Source organism: Amborella trichopoda, chromosome 9 (genome assembly GCF_054954075.1).
Source record: "Amborella trichopoda isolate Santa Cruz 75 chromosome 9, AtrichopodaSantaCruz75HAP2 v2.0, whole genome shotgun sequence".
NCBI lineage: Eukaryota > Viridiplantae > Streptophyta > Magnoliopsida > Amborellales > Amborellaceae > Amborella > Amborella trichopoda.
In genome coordinates this window covers 22,626,632-22,653,118 of record NC_142344.1, presented here as the reverse complement: position 1 = coordinate 22,653,118, position 26,487 = coordinate 22,626,632, and the positions used below count along the sequence as shown (strand labels likewise).

General features: G+C 41.0%; 1 protein-coding gene across 1 annotated transcript; it reads right to left on the bottom strand.

Annotated features, from left to right (window-relative positions):
* On the bottom strand, window positions 1-26,276 carry RPN10 (regulatory particle non-ATPase 10). Its single transcript, XM_006846487.4, has 10 exons — window positions 26,145-26,276; window positions 25,892-26,005; window positions 25,234-25,339; window positions 12,933-13,047; window positions 12,630-12,839; window positions 12,225-12,537; window positions 7,781-7,916; window positions 1,939-2,042; window positions 1,781-1,849; window positions 1-394 (listed from the first exon to the last, which is right to left on the bottom strand). Exons 1-10 carry the CDS (start codon window positions 26,154-26,156, stop codon window positions 353-355), a joined length of 1,221 nt encoding a protein of 406 aa, XP_006846550.1. The 5' UTR covers window positions 26,157-26,276; the 3' UTR covers window positions 1-352.
* Between the last annotated feature and the right edge of the window lie 211 nt (window positions 26,277-26,487).

Below are 26,487 nucleotides of genomic sequence, written 5' to 3'. Positions count from 1 at the left end.
TCACCAGCAATTGCCTTTCGCATCATTCACGTCTCCTAAATGGGTAGAGATAGTCTTACATTGCTGCAGTTCATGGATAGTCTTTCGGCTCCAGACCTTATGACTGAACAGTAGAATTTCTTCTCTCACACAACTCACATTCAAGGTTTGGTACATGAAGCTCATCAAAAGACGGGAGAAATGACTTGAGATGTCCATAACAAGCCAAAAGAATGTCAAGATGGTTGGTTTGGTAATATAGAGGACACAGAAGATACGATTTCAGTTACAATACCCAGTGCATTACAAACTGAAATAGTAGATAAGATGATATGATTTGCCCATTCCCTGTGAAAGATGTCTCTCTCTATCCTCACTTCTCATCTTCCTTTGGAGGTTCATCTTCCTTCTTTTCCTGAATCATGAAATTAACCAAAAACAAATTACACATACAGAAACAAAATTCATGATCTCCTACTTGCACAAGACAATATCTTTGCAAACATTTCTTTTTGGAGATGAGCAGCAATTTAACATGATGATTTCGTAGCACAATAGACAAACTTATCAAACAAAAAAATAACAGCCATACAGTTAGTAAATGAATAGGAAAAACACAGGGAATGAGTGTCTCCATGCACGTTGAGTAATGCATTTGGAAATTCGGTACATCCCTTTGGCAGAACAACCAAGATGTCTACAGAACCTCGCTTTGGATGGATGCAATATTTTATCAAAGATGATATCCATAACACAATATGCATGAGCTATCATAAAAAACTAACAGCCATAAAAAGAAAAAAAGCGAAGAAAAAAACATGAATGCGGGTGTGCTTCATGTTAAGTGGTGCATTTGAAAATTCTCATGTCAACCCCAACAACCACCATCATCTTCTCCACCATAACAAGGAAGTGGGCAAAAAGGTATTAGACTTGTACAAGCATGGGACTTCAAATCTGTCATCCTTTCCATAGCTCAGTTTCCAGCATAACTGAAGTTTCCAGGGGTCTGTCAATATGAATCACAAAAGCACTTAAACCATGTAAGGCGCTTGAAAGTCAATTGATTTGATTCAATTCCCAAGTTTTTTAAAACTATCTAAACTACCAACAGTCTGAATTATTTCTTTCTTGTTCTCGGAATTGTGTGAGTAAGTTCTCTCAGTCAATATCCAAGCAAGCTCCACACAATGAACAGCACATCTTTAAAAAACATTTCCTCAGGAACTCAAAACAGGAGAGTGGCAATTAGAAGCATCCACAGAATTGCTAGATCTCCATTATTGAGAATAAGAAGTAATAGATGAGGCAGATGCACAAAAAAGGCCTCTAATAAATATAATAAACACAAAAAAACAGCTCTTCTAGATCAAATATCTTTTCTACAAACTACCTATCTACGATGGATGCACTATAGAATATGATAAGTACTTTTCTAAGAATACCATTTATAGGTTTCAGGACTTAAATTAAAAGATCCACTACAAAGAGAAACAAAATGTATTGAACGTTACAGTGCATAGGCATACATCATACACTGAACGAATACTTCTTTGTATAGAAGCATCTTTAAAAATTGAAATTGAAGAAATGCTAGCAACATGATGTCAACACAAAATCATCACTAAATTGCATTCCAATGGCATACCTATTCTGAAAACACAAATAGAAAACCACTCTGTGAGTTATGCATAGAATAACCACAATCTTAGGCTCCTAAGCAAACCATCATCATAGACCAACAAGGTTTTCAGCACCCAACTAAGGTCAGTGAGAAGCCCTTGATCTACACAGTACTCACCTCTGTTTGACCTTGCAAAGATGCCAATAAGTCCTTGACTGAAGGATCATTGGGATCAACTCCAGGAAGCTGCAAGAGAAACATCGGATGAGTATATGCAGCGGTGCAAGTAATAAATGTATGTTTCTATAATCGTTGAAATATGGGGAAGTTTATACCGATTTAAGAATAGAAGACACAAAAGTTTGATCTCCCAACACTTTGCTCATGTCAGTTTGAGAAGAAGAATCTTTTGCAGTATCCTGCACAGACATTTGAAGAGCTGCACCAGCAACACACGGAAGAAGATTAGTCTATGTATATGACTAAAATATATAATAAGAGATGTGCCAGCTGCAACAAGGCAAGATGGTCAAAAAGATTATACATTTATCTCCTTAGAAAAATTAAAAGAAAGCAACTTGAACCACACAAGGACCATTATTTGATAGATCCTGAAATGTACAATAAGCAACTCTTAAATAGAGCATCTCGTCGAATTTGGGGGAGCAAAGCAAACAAAAAACATGAGGACAATTCGATGTTGGCAAAATATTCTATAGCAAGAAAGGAACATGGAGACCTATCAGTAGCCAGACAGGGTCATTCATAAAAGCAGTAAACTAGTATCAATTTTCTTTTTCTTTTTTGGCAATGATTGACTTTACATTGATGGAAAAGAGCATTTACAAAATTGCGAGTAAGAAACTCAATCCCCAAACATGCTGAATGACAAAACTCAAAAAACAGTAGTATATAGAAATATAAAAAGAACGAAAAATTCCTTTCAGGCTGAACACTTATTAATCCTTTCCTAGGGCATCATCAGCCACGATGGCCCCTCCATGTGTGCTTGTAGAGGACTTGTTTCTAGATCTCTTTGAATTCTCAAGAGCACAAAAATCTGTTCAAAGAGATCTAGAAACCAGGGGCAGGAGACCGCCTACGAGGCTAATATAATCAAATCGTTTGCGTCTCCTTCCACCATCAGGGAGTGTGCGAACTTGGTGGAGAACAGTAGTTGTCCCAACAAAGCGGTGACCTACACACCCTCGTTGAGTATGTGACCCTAATGCAGCCCAGATAAAAGAGTAAACAGTCACCCCCACTTCTATAGATACCACTGACTTCCCACAAACAAGGCTTGCCAAGTGAGAAACCATCAAGTTTACGTGATGGATGTGGAAAATGTCATCTCCCCAGCACTCTGCATTGTACTCCAGTTTTGGACAAAGTCCAAGCATTACCAGCCTACAAGTTCCTTACTATGGTGCACCCAAAATAACACAGTGGATCTGATTGTTTTTAAAACTTCCAGCGCATCTTCCTTGGCATCAGAATCAGATATTTGAGAGTTTCATTCAATCCATGATGACCAAAGCATAGCCAAAATGATAGCATGCCAAAGAACAACCAGGCCACAAGGAAAGGAGGGGGTCAAAAATAATTGTTGGGCACTTTGGGGCCACACCAACTTCCTCCCAAAGGTACCAAGCCCAAACAAATAGCATAAAACTAGATATCGCAGGTAGATTACCAAGCCTTAGACTAGACTCATTCAGCTTCTCACTCGAGAAAGCCACTCTATTGCCTTCCCAAGGACAGTCCAATAAACACGTGCAAAGCATCATATTCTACCTAAAAAACGCTTCTCAAAGTCTAGAAGTGCCATTGACAAGAGCATTGGTTATTTTCACATTAACAAGCTTGGAATTCTCTTCAGCCACTTTAGTCCACTCAAACACTCCCTTCCTCATAAGGTAAGTTATCGTGCAATAACAATACTAAAATTCTCGCTAAATTGCCTATTGGAAGTGGCCAAACATGGAAACTCCTCACCTCCCCTACAGTTTTCACTGTTGGCCAGTCCACAATTAGTTGTACCTCCACTTGATCGACCTTAACTTCTTCAGTTGAGACTACATATCCCAGAAACACGAAGCTAACACTTCTTCAAATTCACGTACAAGTTCCTCTAACACTTACCTCAAATGTCCTGCACACTCATAAAGGTAATTGGACATTGGACAAGCCGGTATCACCAGCCATTCATACGAACCTCCTCGGTTTTAAAAGCCGTCTTCCACTTATCTCCAGGAAATTCAAATTCAAGGTACCCACTATTCAAATCCTTGAAAAAGATTCAGCAAAAGACAAACAAATTGGAATATTTTAGACCTCAATAACATACCAAGAATATCAAGAAACAGGTACTTTACCATCATCTTATAGATAGCCATACTTTCTATGCACATCCACCAAGAACCATCCTTCGTAGGTGTCAATAGGGCAAGCACTTACTCACCTCAATAACCTGCCTATGCAAATCCTCATGTTCTTTTGCTCTCATATGACAGTGAGGCAAGTTTGGAAGAGTGGCACCAAGGATCAAATCTGTACAATGTGAAACATCACTCATGGGGGTAAACCACTTGGTATTTCCTCGGGCATAAAATCCACAACTTCTTCAACCAGTGGTGTAACAGCAGTACGAGTTAGAACTAAAACATTCTCTTTTTACTACCAGTGCATGCATATCCCTTGTTCATGGCTTTCCTCAAGAAACCGATTTAAAGATCCCCTTCTCAGATTCAGGCTGATGACCGTCCTCCAACAGTAGCAAAGTAATTTTATCCTCATTGTTTGTAAAAGTTTACGTATTGTTTCTCCCATGATGTATATAGCACAACAATCATACTACCATTTGCGATACAATAATATATGGCATGCATCCATAAGCTACACCCCATACCAAACAGACTCCTCATATTTTTTCCAATAGTTAAATTAACTAAACCCCATACCAAACAGACTTCTCACACTTTTGTTTGAACTTGTCCACCATCTCTTGCAACATCATGTTACTGCATCTCCACGATAAATGATAATCATGCAAACCTTGCCCTAGGTTGTGCATCTGGTGCAAAGACTGCAGCTGGGGTTGTTCCACCACCTTCGAGGCTGACAATAGTTGCCTGATCACGAAGAATTCACCCTCCTTGGGGTTGATCATCAGGTTCTTCATCATAAACAGGTCCCATCTCAATATATCTTTTATAATCCTCGTCCCCATCATAAAGATGTGTCGCAGCCAGCCTCTTAGGGCATTGAAAAGAGATCAAGGCTCACCACATGCTTTGGACCTTTTTATTGATTTGAAGAGGCAAGCCCACCACCAGGCTCTTTCCTTCCTTTGCTCCATCTCTGGGTCGAGGGCTCGGGTAAGCTACATCTCGTTGTCTCTAACTAGCAGGGCACCCTTTGAAGATAGAAAAAGATCCCCAATCATAGAGCAATCTAAAAAGCTCCCCTTCAACTTTGTTTTCGACGGTAGGCCTTGTAAAGGCCGAAAATTAGGTGTAAAATAAACTCATCCTGGATCTGAATTTGCCAGTCACTTACATTATGAGGAAAGAGTCGATCATCATTCTCATGAATCTCATTACATCACAGCAATAAATAAAGATTATCAATACATTCTTGCACGCTCTACTCTTTTTGTCGCGGATGATGAAACCTCTTATATAAGTCCGGGGTATAGATTGGACAAACCCCTTCAAGCATGAGTAAATCTTCCTCCAAGTCATGATCTTGTTGTTCCCTTTTCAAACTCAATGTATCTGTACCTGTTGCCACCAGATTAGGGTGTGGTCCACAATTGCATAGCCACAAAGTTTACCTGCTTTCTTCTGATGATTCTTACAAAAGGTTCCATTACTAGTAATTCAATCCAAGAAATCACCAGGTAGCAAACGTCCACTAACTTCAAGCACATCAAAACAAACATTGTTCAAAAATTCAACAGCCCGGTTGATTAGGCAAACTGCCAAGATGGTTTAGGAGGACCTTCGAACCGCATGGGGCTAAGCAGGCGCCTTAATTGGGCATGGGACTAGGCTCTTATCTAGGTGATCGATGCCCTGGCTAGGGCATCCACCTGAACCCAGGCACCTAGGCAGCGATTCAACAACCTTTGTCCAAAGGCTAATTAAGGCCCTTGACCAAGGACAGGAGAAGACTTTCTGACCTTATAAGGAGAAAAGGGTCTTGCAAGCAATTTGGCAGCCGAAAACCATATTAAACCCCTTATTGAGTGAGAAAAAGTTGCCCAAAACTGAGACTTCGAAAAAAATTTAAAGATTCAAAAAGAATTAGTTTTTGATTACTCATTAAATTGAAAAACAATCAATCTGATACTTTTTGCGATTTGAAGGGGTCAAGAAAAAGGTCTTTGGCAACCAACGGTCACCGATTGAAACCACTATCAATATGATATTGAAAGGTCATATACATAAATTTTGGGTTTGGGGTTTGGTGATTTTTGTGAATATTTCTGATTTGTTTTTTTTCTTTTTTTATATTTGGTTGTTGTTCCTCTTTCTTTTTCTTTTTTAATGTTTGGATTTTGGAATTTTAGACAACATTCAAGAATGGTTTACAGTTCGAGTTTATTGGCATTTATTAAGACTTGTAAACCAATCTTAACAGAATGTATCAAACTCAAACCAAATGGATTTTTTTTCCAACTTGGTCCTAGAATTGTCCTTTGATTGAAAAGCAACAATGTGATTTTTCTTTTGCCCTAGAGAGAACTTGACCTGAAGCCAAGTGCATGAGGCTGCTTGAAGATAATTGAGCCCCATGCTGACAACTAAAGCTCAACTTCGACGGCTGCTCCCTAGGCAACCCGGGGCTCTGGAATAGAAAACATCTTCAGATCTTATGACGGCAACACTTTGTTATTCTACTCCCACCCAATAGGCGTAGCAAACTCGACTCTTGCTGAGGCCCTAGCTCTGTTTGAGGGCCTTCGCAAGTTTAACCCTTCTTGGAGTTCTATGCTTACCATGGAAGGAGACTCAAGGAACGTCATTTCATGGCTTCCAATCCCTCCTCTTGCCTGTGGAGACTCGACCATATTTTTGAGGAGATTGCCCAAGTCTCCAGGAATCTCCACATATCATGGAAGCACATATTCAGGGAATCCAACTTCACCGCAGATGCGCTGGCCTTGCCTAGATGTTTTCAGTGTAGTTTTTTATATTGCGGTTCTTGTAATTCATTCTTTGCCCCTCAAGGCAGTTTTGCATAGAAACCCTTTGGCGGGGAGCAATTTTGTAAAGTTCGATATACTTAATACAAGTAAACATTCTCAAAAAAAACTAGATCTCAATCTTGAAGGAAGAGATTAAAGAGAGCAATGGGGGAGGATGAAGACGAAGACTCAGAGGAGACCAGGGAAGATGAAGAATATGTGGAGAAAGGGAATGACTCCGACGATCATGGCATCCTCAGATACAGATGCATCTGATTTCTAGAGTTTGCGATAATGTAGGTAGTGATAATTAAATTCAAATAACAAGTTCAGTTCATCAGATCTGTCGAACTGTTTAGAATTTTGAGTTTTGTTTAATTAAGATTTTAAGTCTTTTGAGAATTGACTCTTGTAAGTTGTGACTTAGTGTTTAATATAGTGATGAAATGATGAAGTAGATTGTTTACAATGGGCTTCAGGCATATTCATATTGGCATGTAATGACAGATCATCTACATGTAATAGTTTATGTGACTCTGTTGTGGCATAATGGATGAATTTCAGGCAACCTTCAATATTTCATAGTTTTAGTATTTCAATTTCAATCTCCAACTCTAGCGCGTATGTGTTTCAAATAGCACAACAAAATAACACACTAATAAGCTGAGACACCATTAAAAAAAACAAATTTTCGGTAAGTTCAATTAGGGGAGTTTGGTATCCAACCCAACCCCCAAACACCATACTCTGGGCATCAAACCAACTGGTCCTCAGGCATGGAAAAACTCTTTCCCTTGCTTATGAAACGGGTTCATCTCCTCCACAGTACCGGATCAAACACTATCATGAACTGAAACTTGTTTAGAGCACGTGTGCACACATCTAATTATGAGTTATAGTACTATGACTGAATCAACTAAAAAACCCATTCAGCAGAAAGAGTGAGAGATCTCATCATTTTCTTTTGAAGTTACAGAGACACTGACCATAAGCTAATTCTTGATCCTCATGAGTCGCTTCTGACATATCCGTATCTCCCATAGATGCAGTACCCGACTGACTAGCTCTAGGATCATCCATGGACATTGCAAGTGCCTGTTCTAACAATGCAGTCTCATCATCCTGTCAAACTCAAACAACAAACAGAACACTATAAGGATCCATTCATTCAAGGAAAATGCTTATAAAAGGGTGAGAAGAAAAAACAACATTTATGAAACTCAGGAACTAGTTAAGGTAAAGAAACTAAACACGAAATATAGAGATGCATCTCAATGAGAAAATGCTTAATTGAGAAAAAAAAATTCCATGAAACTATATTAGCAACGAATAATTTATAATTACATTTAAAGATGAAGGTTATCTTCCTTCCCAACAATTAGTGAATTTTTTTGTTTTTGTGATAAGGTGAAATTAGTGACTATCACCTATCATCAACACAGCAAGCTTGGAAATAAGTATGTAACTCAAGAACAAGTTTCAATTCCTACAACCAGCTACACACCACGTTTTGCAATAATTATCTACAAGAAGTGCAAGGATTTATCAGTCCAATCTAGAAAACAAAAGGTAACCATATCAAGCCAAAGCCAAGTCAGGGTAGCCACCTTCCATAGAAACTAAATCCAGATTCCACGCTAGACTTAGACAAACAAAATAATATAATATAGTTTATATATTAAAAAAACTTGAATAGGTATAAAGTATGCTAAGATCGCATCTGAGGAAGGCACAGAATCCTTTATTTGCCCCCTATGGTTGAGTTTGAAGACCAGTGCATCACAATTCAACTTCTACAAACAAGTGGCTATAGAACATAGTTGATACGATCTCCAAACCTAGGTGGCTTTATAATATTGCACCAGCGCTGCAAGAAAGGGATCTTCAAGGGATCTCGATTTTTAAAGTTAGGATCTCGATCCCCACGGTGAGCGATAACAATCTCCATCTTAAAGACCAAGATAACAGCCATATTGACGAATTTCTTTGCCTATAGCCAACTAGCAATGCAACTATACTTTTAGTTGCATTGCTTACTGATTATAAATCATAGTTAAGGGAACCTTGTGGGTAGGGTGACGATCCCGCTCCAGAACCTCGATCCCACGATTCTTGCAAGGGATCTTGTAGAGACCCTAGTTTTCTGATTTTGGGATCTCGCTTCCAAAAAAAGGGGAACACGTTCCATCCATCAGTGGAATCCAGTTCTGTTTCAAAATAGATCCCCACTCCCATCAACCATGGGCCAAGGTTTTGGTTCATTAAAATCTTGGGTTCCATGTTTGTGGGACCTACTTTTATTAACGGATTATACAAGGTTAGAGATTGCCAGTGTTCCAAGTTCCCATTATTTAGGAAACATAAGTTCCATGATGATAAAATCCAGTCCCTTTTTTCACATGGCACAAAGTTTCATTATCCTAGATTCTTAATTTGAACTAGGTATAGTCCAGGGTGACCCATTGTTTATTAAGTTTTATTGTGTAAGACATCCCTCTTAGTTGTGAGAATATATATTTCATTTAAAATCTCATATTTATGATGTGATATTCTTTTAGATTCTTAAATCACAATGATGAATCCTCTTAGTTGTGAAATGAGAATATATGCTTTCATTTCAAGCTTTAAAAAAGCTTCTTTTACATGAGAGAGAGAGAGTAGTTCATCTTGTCCTCTTGCCCATTCGGAGACTCATCCTTTGAGAAACAATGGAAGCAAAGGAGACTAAATTTGAAGAAGATGACCCCTGAGTGATAGGATTCTTGGTTGCTGGGGCCAACCAGCTGAGGACCTTGATTCCTACACTTTAAGAATCTCGATATTAGAACAAGAGGAACCCCGTTATATAATATACTTAAACCTCTATTCCTTAACAATGGGAACTCATACTAGCTCTATTTGACAACCTCATTTTTATGTATAGTGGAGCATAGATTCGTACTAGTAAAAACATCGAATCCATTGACATGGGATCTCGCTCCCACAAACCTAAGGATCTCGTTCCTTGTCTTGTTCATTGCCTGGACACGATCCAAACCCCAAGAAGCTTCCACTATAGGGCGGTTCGACGAATCCCAAACCAATCCCGCTCCCGCTCCAGTTCCCGTCTCCAACAACTATGCTATAAATTAAGAGATCCCTACTTCAAAAGTATATTCTATTCCTAGACATATATACTCTTAAGGTTGGGAGCAAGATCCCCAAAAGGCTAGGATTGAGATCCCAAAGAGTCAGGATTGAACTTGATAGCTAACATAGGGGTTGTACAGATGCCACTCCCAAATGCCACTCCCAACCATGGGTATCTTCCAACCTGTCAGGATTCTACACTCCCAATCCTGATCCCATTCCCGATTCTGCTCCCAATCTCAACACCTATGCTATAGAGAAAGCTGCTATCGTATACAATGAAAGTAGAACAAGACGATAAATGTCAAAGACTGAAACAAATAAGTCCAAATAACCAAGCTCAAGGGAAAGTGGATTTCACCAAACAATCAGTGCTTTTCCAATCACCATTTGCTCTAAGCTTATGGCTTGCCAATTTGACTTCTATTTTCCTAATGCTGTCCAAAATGTTGCATAAGAAAACTGAAATCCTCCATAGAATATTCCGTTTTCCACCAAACTACCACAAACATCAAGTGAGTTGTCATTCATTAAAAGAAGATAAAAGCGAGCATTGTCTAAGAAAATAAAATCCCTATATCAACAAAGCAACTGCTATTTTCACGTGCGAAGCGTGCCGGACACGCATAATGAAGAACAAGCCCTGTCAATGCACTGTGGAGGACAAGTACTGTCAATCATTCTTCTATTTTGCTTTTGATAACTACACTCTTATTATAAATACACAACGAAAACAAACTAGACCAGAGGTTCCTCTTCAATTGTCATCAGAATTAAGAATAAAATAGCTGAAGGGTGTAAGCTGCAAGTTCCATGCAGTGAAGATGATGCCATTCACCCTATGACACATGCATAAATTTATGATCTGCTTTTACATTCATTTGTCCACCCTCCTAGCCACTTGTGAGCCAAGCCAAGCATTTACTGCTTGGAGATCCATAACTCAACCAGGGAGAAAAGACACATATTCACATATTATATTCATTCACAACCATTCATTTTGAGAACTGCCAACTACAGAACTTCCCCAGAACGGACTTAGAAGCCAGATCCATACTGAGAAAACTAGCACGTTCTACAGTGACCTTGTCAGAACTAGCAATGCAAATTAAGTCAACCATATCAGCAACAAAGTGAGCATCTGCTCATCTTGAAAATGCTCTTTAGAATCTCATCTTTAAAAACTTACTTTTCAAGGTAAGCCTGGTAAGCCACCAATGAGGCACCTGCCCAAATCCGAACAGCTTAAATTACATCACCCAAATTGCAACAAGGATTGGTATTCTCTAAGGTTCTAGCATGCAGATTAGGGAATTGCATAAGGAGTTAAGGACCTCAAACTGTAGACCTTCCTTTGGAAAAAGCACGGATACTATGGAGTACCTTATCCATTCCTATTACCACCAACAATTTTCATAGCCACGATAGGATTTTGCTTACCACAACTCATTGGCCCCTACATAAGGTATCATCATAACAAATGGAATAAAAATTGGCACCTCTGTCCCTAATTCAGTAACACACTAAGGTCGACACTAGATAGCTCTGTCCAGATGACCAGAAAGAGCATTCCACCCCACAGTTTTTAAATGTCCATGAAATAATGAAAATTAATCTAGCATGGCACAAGGTACTCCTGAGATTTCTGCCTCATCTCCTTGAGAGGCGCACATGCTTCTAGGCTAAGTCATGGGATCATTAATTGAGTTGTCTAGCAGCCTCTAATAAAATAGGATGCCAGTGGTGTGATTATTGTTTTTCTACCTATGTTGACCAGCTGAAGAAGTGAAGAAGAATCAGTGTGAACACAAGAAATATTGTTTTTCTACTTATGTTGACCAACTGAAGAAGTGAAGAAGAAACTGTACGAACATAAGAAATATTTTAATTCCCACATTCTGGATTGTACAGTTGGTCAGAACATGTAAACTTAATCCTAGGAATGCATATGGATTCAAGATTGGAAAGTGAGACATAACACATTGAATTTCTTTATTTAAAAAAAAAAATCATCTTTATAAACCTGACCCAATACACCCAACCATGTATTACCTGATGATAAGAAGAAAAGCTCATTCCAATAAACAAAGAGGTACCATGCGAGAATTATTACCTTGTAAGGAAATATAGACCATGTAGGATGGTAAAATTTCCAACTTAATGACAATGATGATATGAACGCATTAAAAGAAAGAGGAACTAGATGCACTCTACCAATAGAGATCTTCAAGCTTCCATTTCGATAAAACAAACCTCAAAGTCAAAAATATCGAGTACAGTAACTGAAAAACAAGATCATACCATGGTATCAGGTCCTTTTGCATCAGTCCCAGGATCCAAAACATTAGTGGGCTCAGCCATGGTGGCATCACGAGAGCTCGAAGACTGCTCACCCCCTTCTTTTTCTTGTCTAGCAGCATCCTCTGCAGCTCGTTTTGCAGCAGCCTCTTGTCTTGCCCTCTCCTCTTCCATTGAAACACGGAGAGCAAGGGCCAGCTCTGGGTCTATGTTAGGATCCACCCCAAAATCAAATGAACCGCCACCAGCAGCTGCCGCTGCTGCAGATGCTGCAAAAGCGCTTCCACCTTCTCCATCCCCGGTGAACACTGGTGTGCTGCAACCAAAGTGGTGTCCAAAACAGTCAAGCAACCAATCAGTACAAAACTCCAAAGGATCAAAATTGACAATCTGGTCTTCTTCATTTACCTCAAAAGAACATCTGAGAGAGCACTAGGACCAGAAGGAACATGAACAATGTGACTGCTGTCATTGTTGTTCACAGCAGTAAGAAGAGCCTTGAGCTTTTCCGGCTTTCCATCATCCTCCTCACCAAAATCAATAATGTCAAGGGCCACGCTGTTCTTTTTTAACTTCTTTCCAATTATCTCCAATACCTTCTTGTCATACTTGACAGGACTGAAATGCAAGGCGGCATATAATCATCAAATTAATAGCTTTAGCGAGTATTTAACACAGCAAAAGAATTAACTAACACTCGAAAAGAACTACCTTCCAGCAAATACAATAATTCTTTGCTGCTGCTTTTTGTTCTGTCGATGCTTGAGTGCTAGCTGAGCTACTTGAATGCCAGCTGTCAAATTCATCTCACCACCAATTTCAAGACCTGCAAAAAGGAAACTACTAAACATACTCTGATTTTTTTTCCTTATAGCTAATCCACTTCCTTTAACTGGCCACCTACATATAAATTCAATTATAAGAAAAATAAAAAAATAAAAAAAATAATCAAAACAGACTAAGAGTCCGGCGGCATATCAGGCCTTAAGGAAAATTAAATTTCTCAAACCCAATCCCACCAAGCCTAAGAAATAACAAGATGTCCACACACTCGGACTCTCCCAAGGGCCATAAACTCATAAGAACTAATACCATGTATGACATCCCTGAATTATTCCAAGATTAAACAGATCATATGGAATAACTTGAAGCTGACAAATGTAGAGTAGGAATAAAAAGAATGTAAGAGGAACCATCCCCTCAGACACAGATGGAAGAAACAAGTGATCATAATTTAAGTCGGTGGGGATGATAGCACAGGTGAAATAAGGAGCAAGAAGGAGAATATTCCAGGCCAGTGCAGAATTTGGATACATGAAAGTTTTCTCAAAGTGTGGGAAAGATATTTCAGTTAGAATGAAGGGCGACCTGCATTTTAAGGACCCAGAAATGCAAGACAGGGGAAGTCCCGGAAGTGTAAGAGAAATTAAGCAGGTTGAGACAAGGATATTAAAAGTCTCGTGGCTGGCAAGAAGAACAATGAGTGAGTGCTGACTGTTAAATGTCATGCAGGAGGAAAGAAGAGTTAAATTGCAAGCCATGAAAAAGAGTGGTGAGTTTTCAATGATATATCCAATCACCATAAGAAGTAGCTTACTGAATTAGTTGCGACACGGATGGGAATACATGCTACAAAAGAACAGGCCAGGTCTTATACATCAACCGTCTACTCTATATCCTTGTACGAGTCCACAATCACTACACGAGATGAACCAGGGTTTGGTGAATCGAAGTTGGCCTTAGGTGTAATAGGACTCCCAGTTACTGTGCACAATCATATACTGAGGTGCTCCCCGCCCGTTGTTGGAACGACACGAGCCAGGCCTCGATTCAGAAAGATGAAGGGATAGAGGTGACTAAATCCCCATCTCATTGGGGGCGGAAAACGAATCGACATCTCGATGTGATACAGCCCTTTCTCTTTTAGTTGGGAAAGAACGACGAAGTCCATCCGAACCGTCCAATGAATAAGAGGAGAGCAAAGCGCCAATGGCGCGTGAAGCGCATGCGAAACGGGCATGGAGAAAAAGAAGTGCGGAGGAGAAGCAGCCGAGCTCATTCCCTTCGCTTCCAGGGCCTAAAGCAGTGCAGTGTTTGCTGGCCAAATCAAGGATTTGGGGCTTCTTGAATATTTCTATAAGATATATAGATCCATAGTAATCTATATGAATAGAAAGATAGATCCATCTATCTATCCTATTTCTATTTATATATATATATAGAAATCATAGATTGAATTCAACGTTTGATTCTGGTAAAGCTAAGGGGGGCAAAAATCCGTCTTCCTTATCCCCAGCCCACGCTAACGGGGCCTTATTTTTTAAGGGTTTTGGGAAGAGAGTGGAACCTCAAAAAGCACTATTGAGAGGAAGATCGTTGGCCCCTCTTCATTCTCTACAGGGGTCTTTGCCCGCATGGAAGCAGAGCAGAGATGGAAGAGAAGGTAGCTTTCTTACCAAGCTCTCAGCCGGCCTACTTATAGCTTAAGCTCTACTCTATTATAGTATAGCCCCCTACTTATTAACTTAACAAAAGCTTCTAATGAAGGGCCTACCTACTTGATGAAAGGCGAGCACTATAAAGAAAGTGAAGCTATCAACGGGCTAGCCCTAGCCCACTGATAGCTGATAGAGTTTGCCCTTGCCCCCACCACAGCCCACTAAGAACTTCTATAATGGCCCTTCTACTTTGGTGTAGTTGAACAATGGTCTTATGAACAGCAAGCCCCACACTTCAGAAAGAGTACCAAAGGGAAGCCGAGTCTTAAATGGAGTGACCGCTTTCTATGGATGTTTATAGGTTAACAAAGTCAACGACAAAGGAGTTGAAAAAGGAGAACAAACAGCCAGCCCCACTTTCCAAAGGCAAACATCTAGTCTCGGTTACCTTTTGAAGTAGCAACGAAAGGAGCCTCCTTTTCTTCATTCTATGTCCTGCCCTCGAGACCAAATGGTGCAGGAGGACCTAGCCTTAGCCGGCCTGCCTGTCTATATTCTAACCATCCATTCCATATTCAATATTCCATAACATACATAATAGTAGATCCTAACGCGTTCGGTCGCGCGTTACTTCGAAACTTGCGTGTGGTATACAACAATAAAAAATGAAATGATTACACTATGGGATACTACCTTATGTTTCATTCGCACACAGGGCGGCGGGCGGTGCCGAGACGGGATAACAACCCCCAGGCACAAACACCTTGCCCGAATAAGACCATCCTTAGCGAAAATCTTCTTTGGTTTTTTGAGGATAATGTCGACCGAGGAGAGAGGCGGCGCGGCGCGGTGCGGTGCGATGCGGTGCGGGTCTGGATGGAAGAGATCGAACATGGGAATAAGAAGCAAGCTCACCTTCCTTTTTTCTCATTTTGATAGAGGGGGATGGAGTGGACAAAACTCCGCCACATTTCTCAGTTGAAGGTTCCTTTTTCGTCTCGACAAAGAGGAAAAGAATCCTATTGAAAACGCTCCTAACCCAACCCCTTCCTTCGTAGAGCCATGTCTTGTATATTAGTGATCCGAACCTGCCCGAAGCGAGCCCCACAGAGAGGCAAGTTCAGTTGGTGAGCCGTATGATGGGCAACTATCTCCTGCGGTTCAGTGAGGACTCAGCAGTTAGATAGTACCCCCTTGGTTTCAGGGCAGTTAATAGCCCATCCTTTGTTGCGGGGGCCCTTTCACTCTATATTATTATATATGCTTAGCGAAAGAATGTTTTTTGATAGACCTAGGACATTGATTCTACATGAACCAATGGATCGTGACAAGTCGTTACTACTAGCAATTATTTCCTCTTTCATTACTTCATCCTTTCCATATCCCTCTCCCCTGTTCTCAGTGACTCATCAAATGGCACTCAGTTCATATCTGTAAGTTCGATCATTGACAAGGTTCAAAGACAGGGTAACCCAAACTTCGTCCCTATCGTTGTGAAATAACTCTGATCTTCTGGGCCCTTCGGCTTTCGAGTTTGCAGTAGGGAACTTAGGTTTTGTTTCGACGAGAATCAAGAGGAGCTTTTTTTTATTTGAGCTAGGCTTTCTTTCTTTATTGTGTAAAGGCTTATAGGGCCGCCATTAAGCTTTAGGCTTTATAATTTCAAGGCTGGTGTTAGGGCTATTGATTTCGAGCTTATCGCAGATGGCATGACTCTTGGGCTTTCGAGATAGATAATTTCTAGGCAAGTCTAGGCTTGCAGTTCCCGTCAAGTTACGCCTTCGGAACGTCGACTCCACAGGGCTTTTAAGGGACGAGAAACCACATCCGAAACTTGGTTATAGCTTTCAAGTTCTGCCTTTTGCTGAGAGGAGTTTCCCATCTTTTCGAGGACTGACAAAGTCGCGTCTTTTCTTCGTCTTCCTAGTTTCAAGTTTGGTGTTACGACTTCGAGTTCCTGTTGGTTGAGTTCCAGGCGAGTTAAAAGTGCTTTAATGGAGGGAGAAAAGTTACAGTAGCATAATAAGTACATAAGTCGAGCTAGTATACAAGCTAGTAGCAGTTCACGAAGTGAGCGAGTGAAGGAGGGATTGGATTTGAGACTGAACGTTGTGAACAGAGAACCGACTAAACCTAGTTAAGTAGGTTCTATACTCCCTTACCTCAATTCATACCACTGACGACTCTCTCTCTCTAGTATATAAAGTCTCGGTCTCGTCTATGATGCATAGTGTATTCAAGAATGGCAAACGTCCACTGTGACTGCGGCGCAATAGTCCTTCTTTCCCTCATTTAGTTGAGTCGGTATCGTCATCGAATCCCAATTAGCAATATCCCGCCCTGCCAGTCAGTAAGTAGAGTTGGTATAAAACAAACCTGCCTCCGTCCCATCGTTAGGCGAGAAGTACTTCTGGTTCTCGAGACTAGGCTAAGTTCGATACTTCTCGGCTTCAGCTAATTCTTCTCTTCTTATCTTCAAGCAAATTCTTCTTTTCTTATCACCTACTACCCTACCCTATAATACTCGAAGTAGGCAACAACATATCCCTTCCTTCTCTCCGCTCGTATTAAGGCTCGCTTCAGAAGCTATTGCGCTGCCTACACACCACAGGCTCGAAAACTAGGAAGAACTAGCTAGTAGCAGTGAGCGACTGCGAACAGATTAGGCTATAGGAACGTAGTGAACGAAACGATGGGTTAAGTTACGGGGGCCTTAGCTTTCAAGCAGGCGAGTGTAGGATACGGAACTAATCGAACTACTTGGGCAGCGAGTGTAGTCGCTCTTACGGAGTGAGCGCCTAACGTTCGGTTCGGCTAAAGTAGTGCAAATGGGGAGATAGGCTCTTCTCTACGGCTTTCGAGGTTGAACAAGCAAAAGCAGAACAAGAACTTTCTAGTCGTTAGAGCATTGCGGCCGCGGGGGAAGAAAAAAGGCTTCCTTGCTGGGCTTTCTTGGGATTCTCAGCAACCAACGAGCAAAGCCTACGAGTGGAGTTGTTAAGCATAACGAGACTAACAGCGAAGCGAGTGCTTTTTTTTTAGTGGAAAGCCTAAGAAAACTGCTTGCTTGAGAGAGGCAAGTTCCGGAACTAGTACTAGTGCGCCAGTGTAGGCAGCGAGTGGTAGTTCATCTCTTTCCTTTCATTAGCAGTTCACGGAGTACAGTGAACGAACAAAGTGAGGTCATGAGTACTTTGTTAGCAACAACGGGAAGGAACGAAGGCAACATAGTAAAGAGAGCATTGGCCAACTACTAGCTAGTGCCAGTCTGGCTAGTGAAGTAGCTTCTAATGTATCCCCGTGTGGAAACAAAATGCTCGAATGCTATTTCTTATTATGCCAGTAGTCTAGCTAGCTCGAGAACTTGTCCTGCGGCTATTAGACTCAATATATACTGGCCCCTACTCGTTAGTAGGTAGCTGCGTTTACCCCACTCGTCTCATTCTGTATCCGAATCGAACTACTTTATGCGAGCGCAGTTTTCTATTGAATTGAAGAGAGAAAATAGAGCTTGAGCCCCTAGGACAAGAACTACTTAGCCAAAAGAGCGTATCCTCCACTCGCCAGACCGAACATCTGTCCTTTTATCCGACTGAACGAACAGAAAGCTAATGGTACTACTTTGTTGTGTCCCTAAAGAAAGTCTCGTCCCTTCGCTCCGTCTCTATCCATAGGCAATCTTATCCTACCGGTATCGGTAAAGAAGAACTATATCCCTTAGTCCCTTAGCTTTGTTCCAGTCTCAGGCTTTAGTGTATCTAAAATCCCAATTAGAATTTAGGTCCCTCCAGTCTCGGAGACAGACTTCCAATTAGTCTTTAGGTCCCTTCGTCCACATATAGTCCCTTAGAGGAGAATCTCGTCCCGTCCAATTAGTCAGTGGGCGGAAGACAGACTTCTTGCTCACTGAACTCTGTCTCGTTCCAGTCCAATCTCGTCTCAGGAGCTGAATCTAGAATCCCTCTGGCTCGTTCCAGTCTCGTCTCAAGCTTTGAGTCCAATCTCGTCTCAAGCGTTGAGTCTAGAATCATTCGACAAAAGAAGAACCGGAACTCTGTTTCACTTTTTTCCAGGCCTCAAGAATTGACCAATTGAAGCAGAAGCTACGGCGGCCATGGCTTCTGGCTCTATTGGTCAGGCGGCCCCGTCGAATGCTGGGTCCGCCTGCCGCTCCTGATGTTCTAGCGAAAGCGCATTATGCTCTGTTTAACTTAACCCATGCCTGTTAGATAGACCAAAAATTGGAAAAGAAGTTCCATTCTTCTCTTCTTCTGCCGGCCGGGGAAGGCCAATCCCATTCGGCCTCTTTGAGTTTGGCCAACTCTGCCCCTACGAACAAGAGAATTACCTCCGCCCATTCCCATTATTGGGATTATCAACCAACCTTCTTCGAGCCCCGGAGATCTCTTCTGAAGCTCTTTCTATTTCAAATAAAAATAGATCTCCATCAATACGCTCCAGCCAGAATAAGCATTCCATCAGATTTACGTATTGTTAATAGGTAGCTTCCTATCCTAGATATCGCGAGGAAGCGCCCCACGCATGAGAGCATAATGTCCCCTGGATCCGGACTCTACAACAGAGTATTGGGATTAGCCATAATTGGATGGATTAAGAAATCCCACTCGGTCGCACGATCGGCAGTCGCACTATAGAATAGGGCTATAGCTTTCGTTCTTTGATCGACAACGCCAATCAAGTGGGATTCGCCAGGGCGGGACGGAAAATGGAAAAAGTAGGGGGGCGGGAAATTTAGGAGGGGCAGGGGGGACGGCCGACCATACTCTTATATAGGGGGGAGCAATAGCAAAGCCTAGAGAGGCAGAAGCGGCAAATCGCTCCTAGGACGAAGCCAAGCCGATACAATAAGCAAAGGAAGCCCCATTTCATAGCACATCGCCCCCGTTTTCTCGAGGATTGGAGAGGAGAGGTGGAATAAAGGGCTCGGAATGGATTTAGGTGTTTTTGTGCGAGCCGTATGCGGTGAGAGTCGCACGTTCAGTTACAAGGGGGGTTCGCGTCTAGACGTGTAGTGTGGTGGTTGGACCTACCCTATTTGTTCCATGATCTATGGGTCTATTGGAGCTACCCATTTCGATCAATTAGCCAAGATTTTGACCGAATACGAAATCACCAGTGCTCGATCTAATGGTATTTTTATGGGGATTCTATCTATCGTTGTAGGATCCCTATTCAAGATCACTGCAGTTCCTTTTCAGGCGGCTGTAAGACAGATGGCCGCCTATAGGTGGTAAAGTAGGGTGGGTGGTCCCGCTCAGATTGCGGCCAATCTTGTTAACCACGTGTGGCCGGGCTTAGAGCGTGCGAAACTCATCACTACCTTGTAAGGGCGTTGAGACCATAGCATGTTACACGAAAGCGCCACTTTCTTTGGAGTGTTGTCACACAGCCGCTTGCCTAAAAGAGCCGCTCGCTCTGTAGTGTTGTAACACAAGATAAGCACGCCGCCCGCCTGCTGGCCGGGCGAATCGAAGTTCTCTTCCGATCAACTGTCCACCCAGTCAAGTGCAAACACAGTGGAATCACGCAACGCACGTTGTTGGTGTGCATCCTGCCCACAAGGAAAGAAGAGCGACAAGGTTAAGATTTGACTGTCTGTTTGCAGCATGGGAGCTGATTACCCAAGAAATCCCTAGGAACAATGAAAAAAAAAAGAGGATATCTCGTTAATGAAAACCATAGGGGGGCTGTATTGGCGAGATCCAACGGTGAACAGCTGCCAAAAAAACCGCCTGAAAGTCCGAGGACCTTTAGTACCGTACCCTACCCCTGAACCAGCAACCTTCGCGTCGAGCAAGACCGCCTTTGTCCCTTTCTCCATTCAGCCTCTTCTTTGTTCCAATAGAGTATGAGGCAAAGCGAAAGTGGTTCGTATGCCTACCTACTTGACGAAAGGGAACAAACCCCGTTTTCGGGTTTATGGATGTAAGTCCAAAGGTAGCGGAACGCCTAAAAAAAGGTTACCAACGAGCAAAGCCAGTGGTAGCCAAGTCTTGTCAAAGCCCAAGTTGAAGAGGGCTTTGACATTGCTACCACTGGCTTGCTCTGCTAGGCTACACTACCACTGGCTTTGCTCGTTGGTACCTAGCGAACGAAGTAGTGGCAAGCAAGGTCTACTTATTGGCTGGGCTTTTTGCTGTTGTGAAGCCCCGTTTTGTCGTTAGCACAACGAGCCCAAATAGGATGGCAAGAAACGAGTTCAGTCGTTAAGCTACACGGGCAAGGAGCAAAGCCCCGAGTGATTTGATGCTATAACTCTTCTCGCTTGGGGATTTGCTCCTTGGTCCTCCTTTTATTCAGTGCTACACAGGGAAGCGCCCTCTTTTTGTCATCCATGTTGCTTCCCAGAGGCTTGCTTTATTCAATGCTATGTTCAAACCAAACACACCCCATAGCGAAAGAATGCCCGCCAGGTTCAGATAAGGGAATGCTTCCCCCAACCACTAAAGGAAAGGCTCGACGAAGGTAGGGAGATGCGGCGGGGGAAGGAAAAAGCTTTCGGATATCGAGATAAGTTTTTCATCGAAAACGAAGAAGGTCGAGGATGGCCGAGGGTGCGTGTTATCTGAAGAGAGAAGATAACACGCTTTTTCGACCCCGGTGGTATGATTGCCGGGCCCTCTCCTCGTTCTGCCCGCTGGCCTATTGGGATAGCAGCCTTCGGCCTTTGCCTGCCCGAGAAAGCGTTGGCTACAACAGAAAGGAAGGAGCCATGTAGCTGTTGCGCCTGCCCACTGAGCAGCAGGTTCGACATCTACTACAAAAAAAAAGAATCCACTAGAGAGAACCACGCCTCTGATAGGCAGCGTGTGGAATGGCCGAGAGCAGACCTTTTGGATATAAAATCCGAGTCGAGAGTGGAGTTACGAGAACAGCTGTCTAATGGAAAAAAACTTCCACGTTCGGTTCAGAGAGCACTTTTTCGTTTCGTTGATAATTCCTCGTTCCCTTTCATGTTCATTCCCCAACGGCGAATTAACAACTCGTGGGGCCCTATCTATTCCATCTCTCGAGCCCTGAAGAAAACCCCCCTCCCCTTCGGACTCCATATCTCTTTTGACTCTATATATGCGGGAACCTGATATCTATGAGGGTTCACCCACCCCGATTACAGCATTCCTTTCTATTGCGCCTAAAATCTCTATTTCGGCAAATATGTCACGTGTTTCTATTTATGGTTCCTATGGAGCTACATTGCAACAAATCTTCTTTTTCTGCAGCATCGCTTTTATGATCTTAGGAGCACTGGCCACCATGGCCCAAACGAAAGTCAAACACCTCTAGCTCATAGTTCGATTGGACATGTAAGTTATATTCGTACTGGTTTCTCATGTGGAACCATAAAAGGAATTCAATCACTACTAATTGGTATCTTTATTTATGCATCAATGACGATAGATGCATTCGACATAGTTCCAGCATTACGGCAAACCCATGTCAAATATATAGCGGATTTGAGCGCTCTAGCCAAAATGAATCCTATTTTGGCTATTACCTTCTCCATAACTATGTTATCATAAGCAAGAATCCCCCCGTTAGCCGGCTTTCGTAGCAAATTCTATTTGTTTTTCCCCGCTTTGGGTTGTGGGGCTTACTTCCTAGCCCCAATGGGAGTAGGGATAAATATGACAATGGATCAATTCCCAAAGTTTATCCATCCCATGAGTTGCTTGATGTGCTGCATAATAGATCTTGTTTTGATGGATAGCAAACAATAAATCATGTACCGAGTAAAACTTACCACCTTCATGTTTATCTAGATGGCGAGGAGGAAACCCCACAATGATTCCAAAAAAGTATGGGACCTATCTTAGGGCACCACAAAGTTACAAACCCATATAAACAAGCACTACATTCAAAATAGTATCTACCTTAATTCTTGTCCAAATAAATCCTACCAACCAACGCTATGGTTCTAGCACCTATGCCCAAAACTAAACAGATGATCTTTTTTTTTAATGAAGATCTTACTTGAATTAATGGTGCCAACCAAATCCAACACAGTCACGACTATTTTCCATGAAAGCCAATTTAACCAAACTGAACAACAAAGCCAGCCAATTGGATTTGTTGCACGGTTCAGCCCATTCTAATAGATCAACTTGGCCAAAAACAAAGAGGTTTTATTAAAACACTTTAACCAATTTATTTCCCACTTATTCACTCTTCCTCGCTTTAGAGCCAACCAATATTTCGAGTTCCCAAGTGAAACTAACAAAGCTATAGTATACATGACAATTTATAGTTAAAAAACCAATTTCTATTTTAAGTTAGTCAAAAGTGAATTTAAAAACATGTAAGTCATAACAAGTAAAAAGAAATAAAATTACAGCAAGTGATAAAAAAGTACCTACATAACTTTCTCATATAAAATATTATGCCTTCTGTACGTTCTAGCAATAGGCTATAAAAAGCATCTGTTATTATGTTATTACATGCACTCAAACAAGTCTTAGACGTATTTTTCACCATAATAATGCTTTGCAAATTTCATAATTTCAATGATTCAATCACACTACAAACTGATCATATAGACGCTACAACCTGTAAGTTCATAATAACTGAGTGGAAGAAAAACATGTGACAAGAAAAATGACAGCCCATAGATCTCCATTATGGGTGGAATTTGCCATTGAGAGACAATGTTTAGCATGTGAACCACCTAGCAGTCCATTCTGAGTCCAAGGAATGGGCCACTTCAAATATGGAATATTGAGTTGAGAGTCATAAAAGATGAGAAAATTAAGAAATTATGTTTAATAGAGCAGAATGGAAGTCCAAGATTGATGTAGCCGACCCCAATTAGTTGGGGTAAGGCTATGACGATGATGACAATGATGATCTTTAAAAGATAAGCAAGTAGCATTTAATTTAACAAAGATGCATCACAGACAGAATCATTCAGCATGCAATGACTGTTCATCCAACATATTTGAAAGTTCCTACTGTTAAGAAGTACGGGTTAAACTACAAAGGAACATTCACTCCAGCTCCCGATTGCCAAAATGGCTATAGAGAGACATATCCTCACCAAATTAAGCATCACATCTTCATCAAGTAGAGGTTATGAATAAATTCCTTGCACTAACATATACAATAAAAGGTATAGTTGGCGGTTCTTCACACTTAAGATGGCAGACTGCATTGGCAGATTGTGTGCGGGCTCTGAAAAGCACTGTGTGGACCACTGTAGGAACTTTGACCAAATTTGGTCATGCCACTAAAGAAGTTGATGGGTCATGAAATCAATTAATTTCCACTTCAGACCAAAGACTCATATGCTAATTTTACCAATTTCACATAGGACACTGCTTGGCTTGGGATGTAAGAAGAAAAAGAATTTGGCACTTCAAGAGAGAAAACAGTGTTTCATAAATAACCAAACAAGCTGAAAGTACTGGGAAAATAACAATAATATTTAAATGATTTAAGAAATACTTTAAAATAACAAGAATTATAAACAACCTCATGATCAATTTAATCAATTCAAAATATCAAATAGATATTGTAACTGTTCACATCCATTGTCATCCTAAAAAAAAAGAGACTGTTCACATCCATTGTCTAACATTTAAAGTATTCAATTTTAAGCTAAAATAAACATTATTGATGGTAAGAAATATTATAAATAGGATAGGAAGTATCAGAAGCAGATTCACAAGTGATGACAGCATAGACTACTGACTTTATCATCATAAGACCAAAACCACCAACAAATGTCCTGACTACTCACCAGAGTGATCCATTTCATTGATCGAATAGCTTAAAGGAGAGGGTTTCACCACTTGAAGATCACCCCTACCCAGCTTAGTTTTCCCTCTTTCTTTCTTTTTTTTCATTTTTAGCATTGAGGGGGTCTAAGGACAATTTTTTGGCCCTAAAAAAGCATCAAAAGAGCAGGGGACATTAACAATCTAGAGAGATTATGGGCTAGACGAATGTGAGCTTTGATCCAAGGACAAAGCTTTTAACCTCTTCAAGACTTCAATAAAGCAGGTAAAAGAAACATACATGTTAGGTATGCATAATTTGGATCCAGTAAATTTAGTCCCCAAAGAAGCAATTCAGCTTCAAAAACACCCAAGAAAATACAAAGCCAAAACAAATGACCTTCCTAGAAAGAAATCCACACCATTATCTTGTTTGTGAGGACCAATCCCATTGAGCTCCACTACTTCGAGAAAGCCCCAAATGAAATAGACAAATGACTTCCACCACTCGTCTACTCAATGTTACTAGAACTTATATTTTTATTTTTATTTTTTTGATAAGCTCCATGTTACTAGAACTTATAATTGTAGTCCCATTTAAATGGGAAGTATGATAATATCATACTTATAGAAACAGAAAATGTAAACATGCAGTACAATAATCTATGTAAACATGCAGTACAATAACCTTTCTGGTACCCAACTAGCAGGCACCCTAAAGATAAGACCTATGAGAGGGACATGAGCTAAATACCACGAACCAAAGAATCAAATTATGGAAGAATCAACAAGTGTTTCTCAGCGAAATAAAAATAAAAACACATAGATCAATAACACACTTACCATGCATGCACGCCAGAATCTTTCCAAGATCACTTGTAGGGGTTACAAGGACACGCACCCCTTTCCCAGCCATCGTCAGCAGCCCCACCGTATTCTCTGGATTGGACTGCAAAAAATCCAAATTCCCAAATCGCTTAGCCAAAAAACAAAGATAAAAAAGAACATATAACCGTGGCACATCATCAACTCTGAATCTAACCATTCAAAGGAACAAGCATCTCAACAAACAGACAAAACCCCACAATTTCAGGAACACAACTATATGAGCACCATAACATAATAAAACTTTAAACGATAAGGACACTAATTTTTGGGACATCAGCAACATTCGACATAAAATTTTAAGCACCGAAGACTAATTATTAGAAAAATAGTATCTTTTTTTTGGGTAAAAGAGTACCAAACATCAAACAACAATACTCATAGCATATCCTCAACTTGGCAATCCATCCATTCATAAAACTAACCAACTAAATAAAAATTAAGAAACCCCATTGTTTCAGGAACAGGGAGATCTGAGAACAACAAAAGGGGCAAATCTTGCACGATCAAAACCCTAAGCTGGGGGCATCACCAACGCTAAACATTACCGCTCAAACACCGAATACAAATCATAGGGAAACCAGCGTCATAGATAATAGATAAAAAGAAGAAAAACCTGTGTTTTGGCTCCACAAATAAGATTTACAGCTTCTGATTGGGCCTGCAATCTCGTGGGGGAGTAATCCCCGTTTCTCATCCACTCCGAGTTGTCAATGCAAATCATCGTAGCCTGAAAATCGCAGAAAAGGAACAAAAATAAATAATGGCAGGGTAGATCGATCTGGTTTAAACCCTTTATTTGAAACGAACATGTCAACATAAAATCAACTGAAGAGAAGAGGAGAGGAATGAAAAACCAGAGAACCCACTTCGAGAACCATGGTGGATTGTGGATTAGTGTAAAGAGAGAAAGAGGTGTGATTCTCCTGAGACCGGGAGAACGACCGGGCTTTAGTTGTGCTTTTCTTGGAAGAAAAGTTTTACTGAAACCTTCGAAGGCCGGGACCCTTGGAATTATGAAGAGATATTTATAATCACCGGCTCAAGCACACGTAATTTGAATAATATTTATGAAAGATTACGAATAGTGAAACAGTGCCTTTCTTTAGTCTCTATCCTTGCGTTCAGAAATTTTGCCCTCCATTAGCACCGGATGGAGATTTACTTGCAAGCATGTTATCGAGAAGTAGGCCTATTTGATTGTAATTGTTG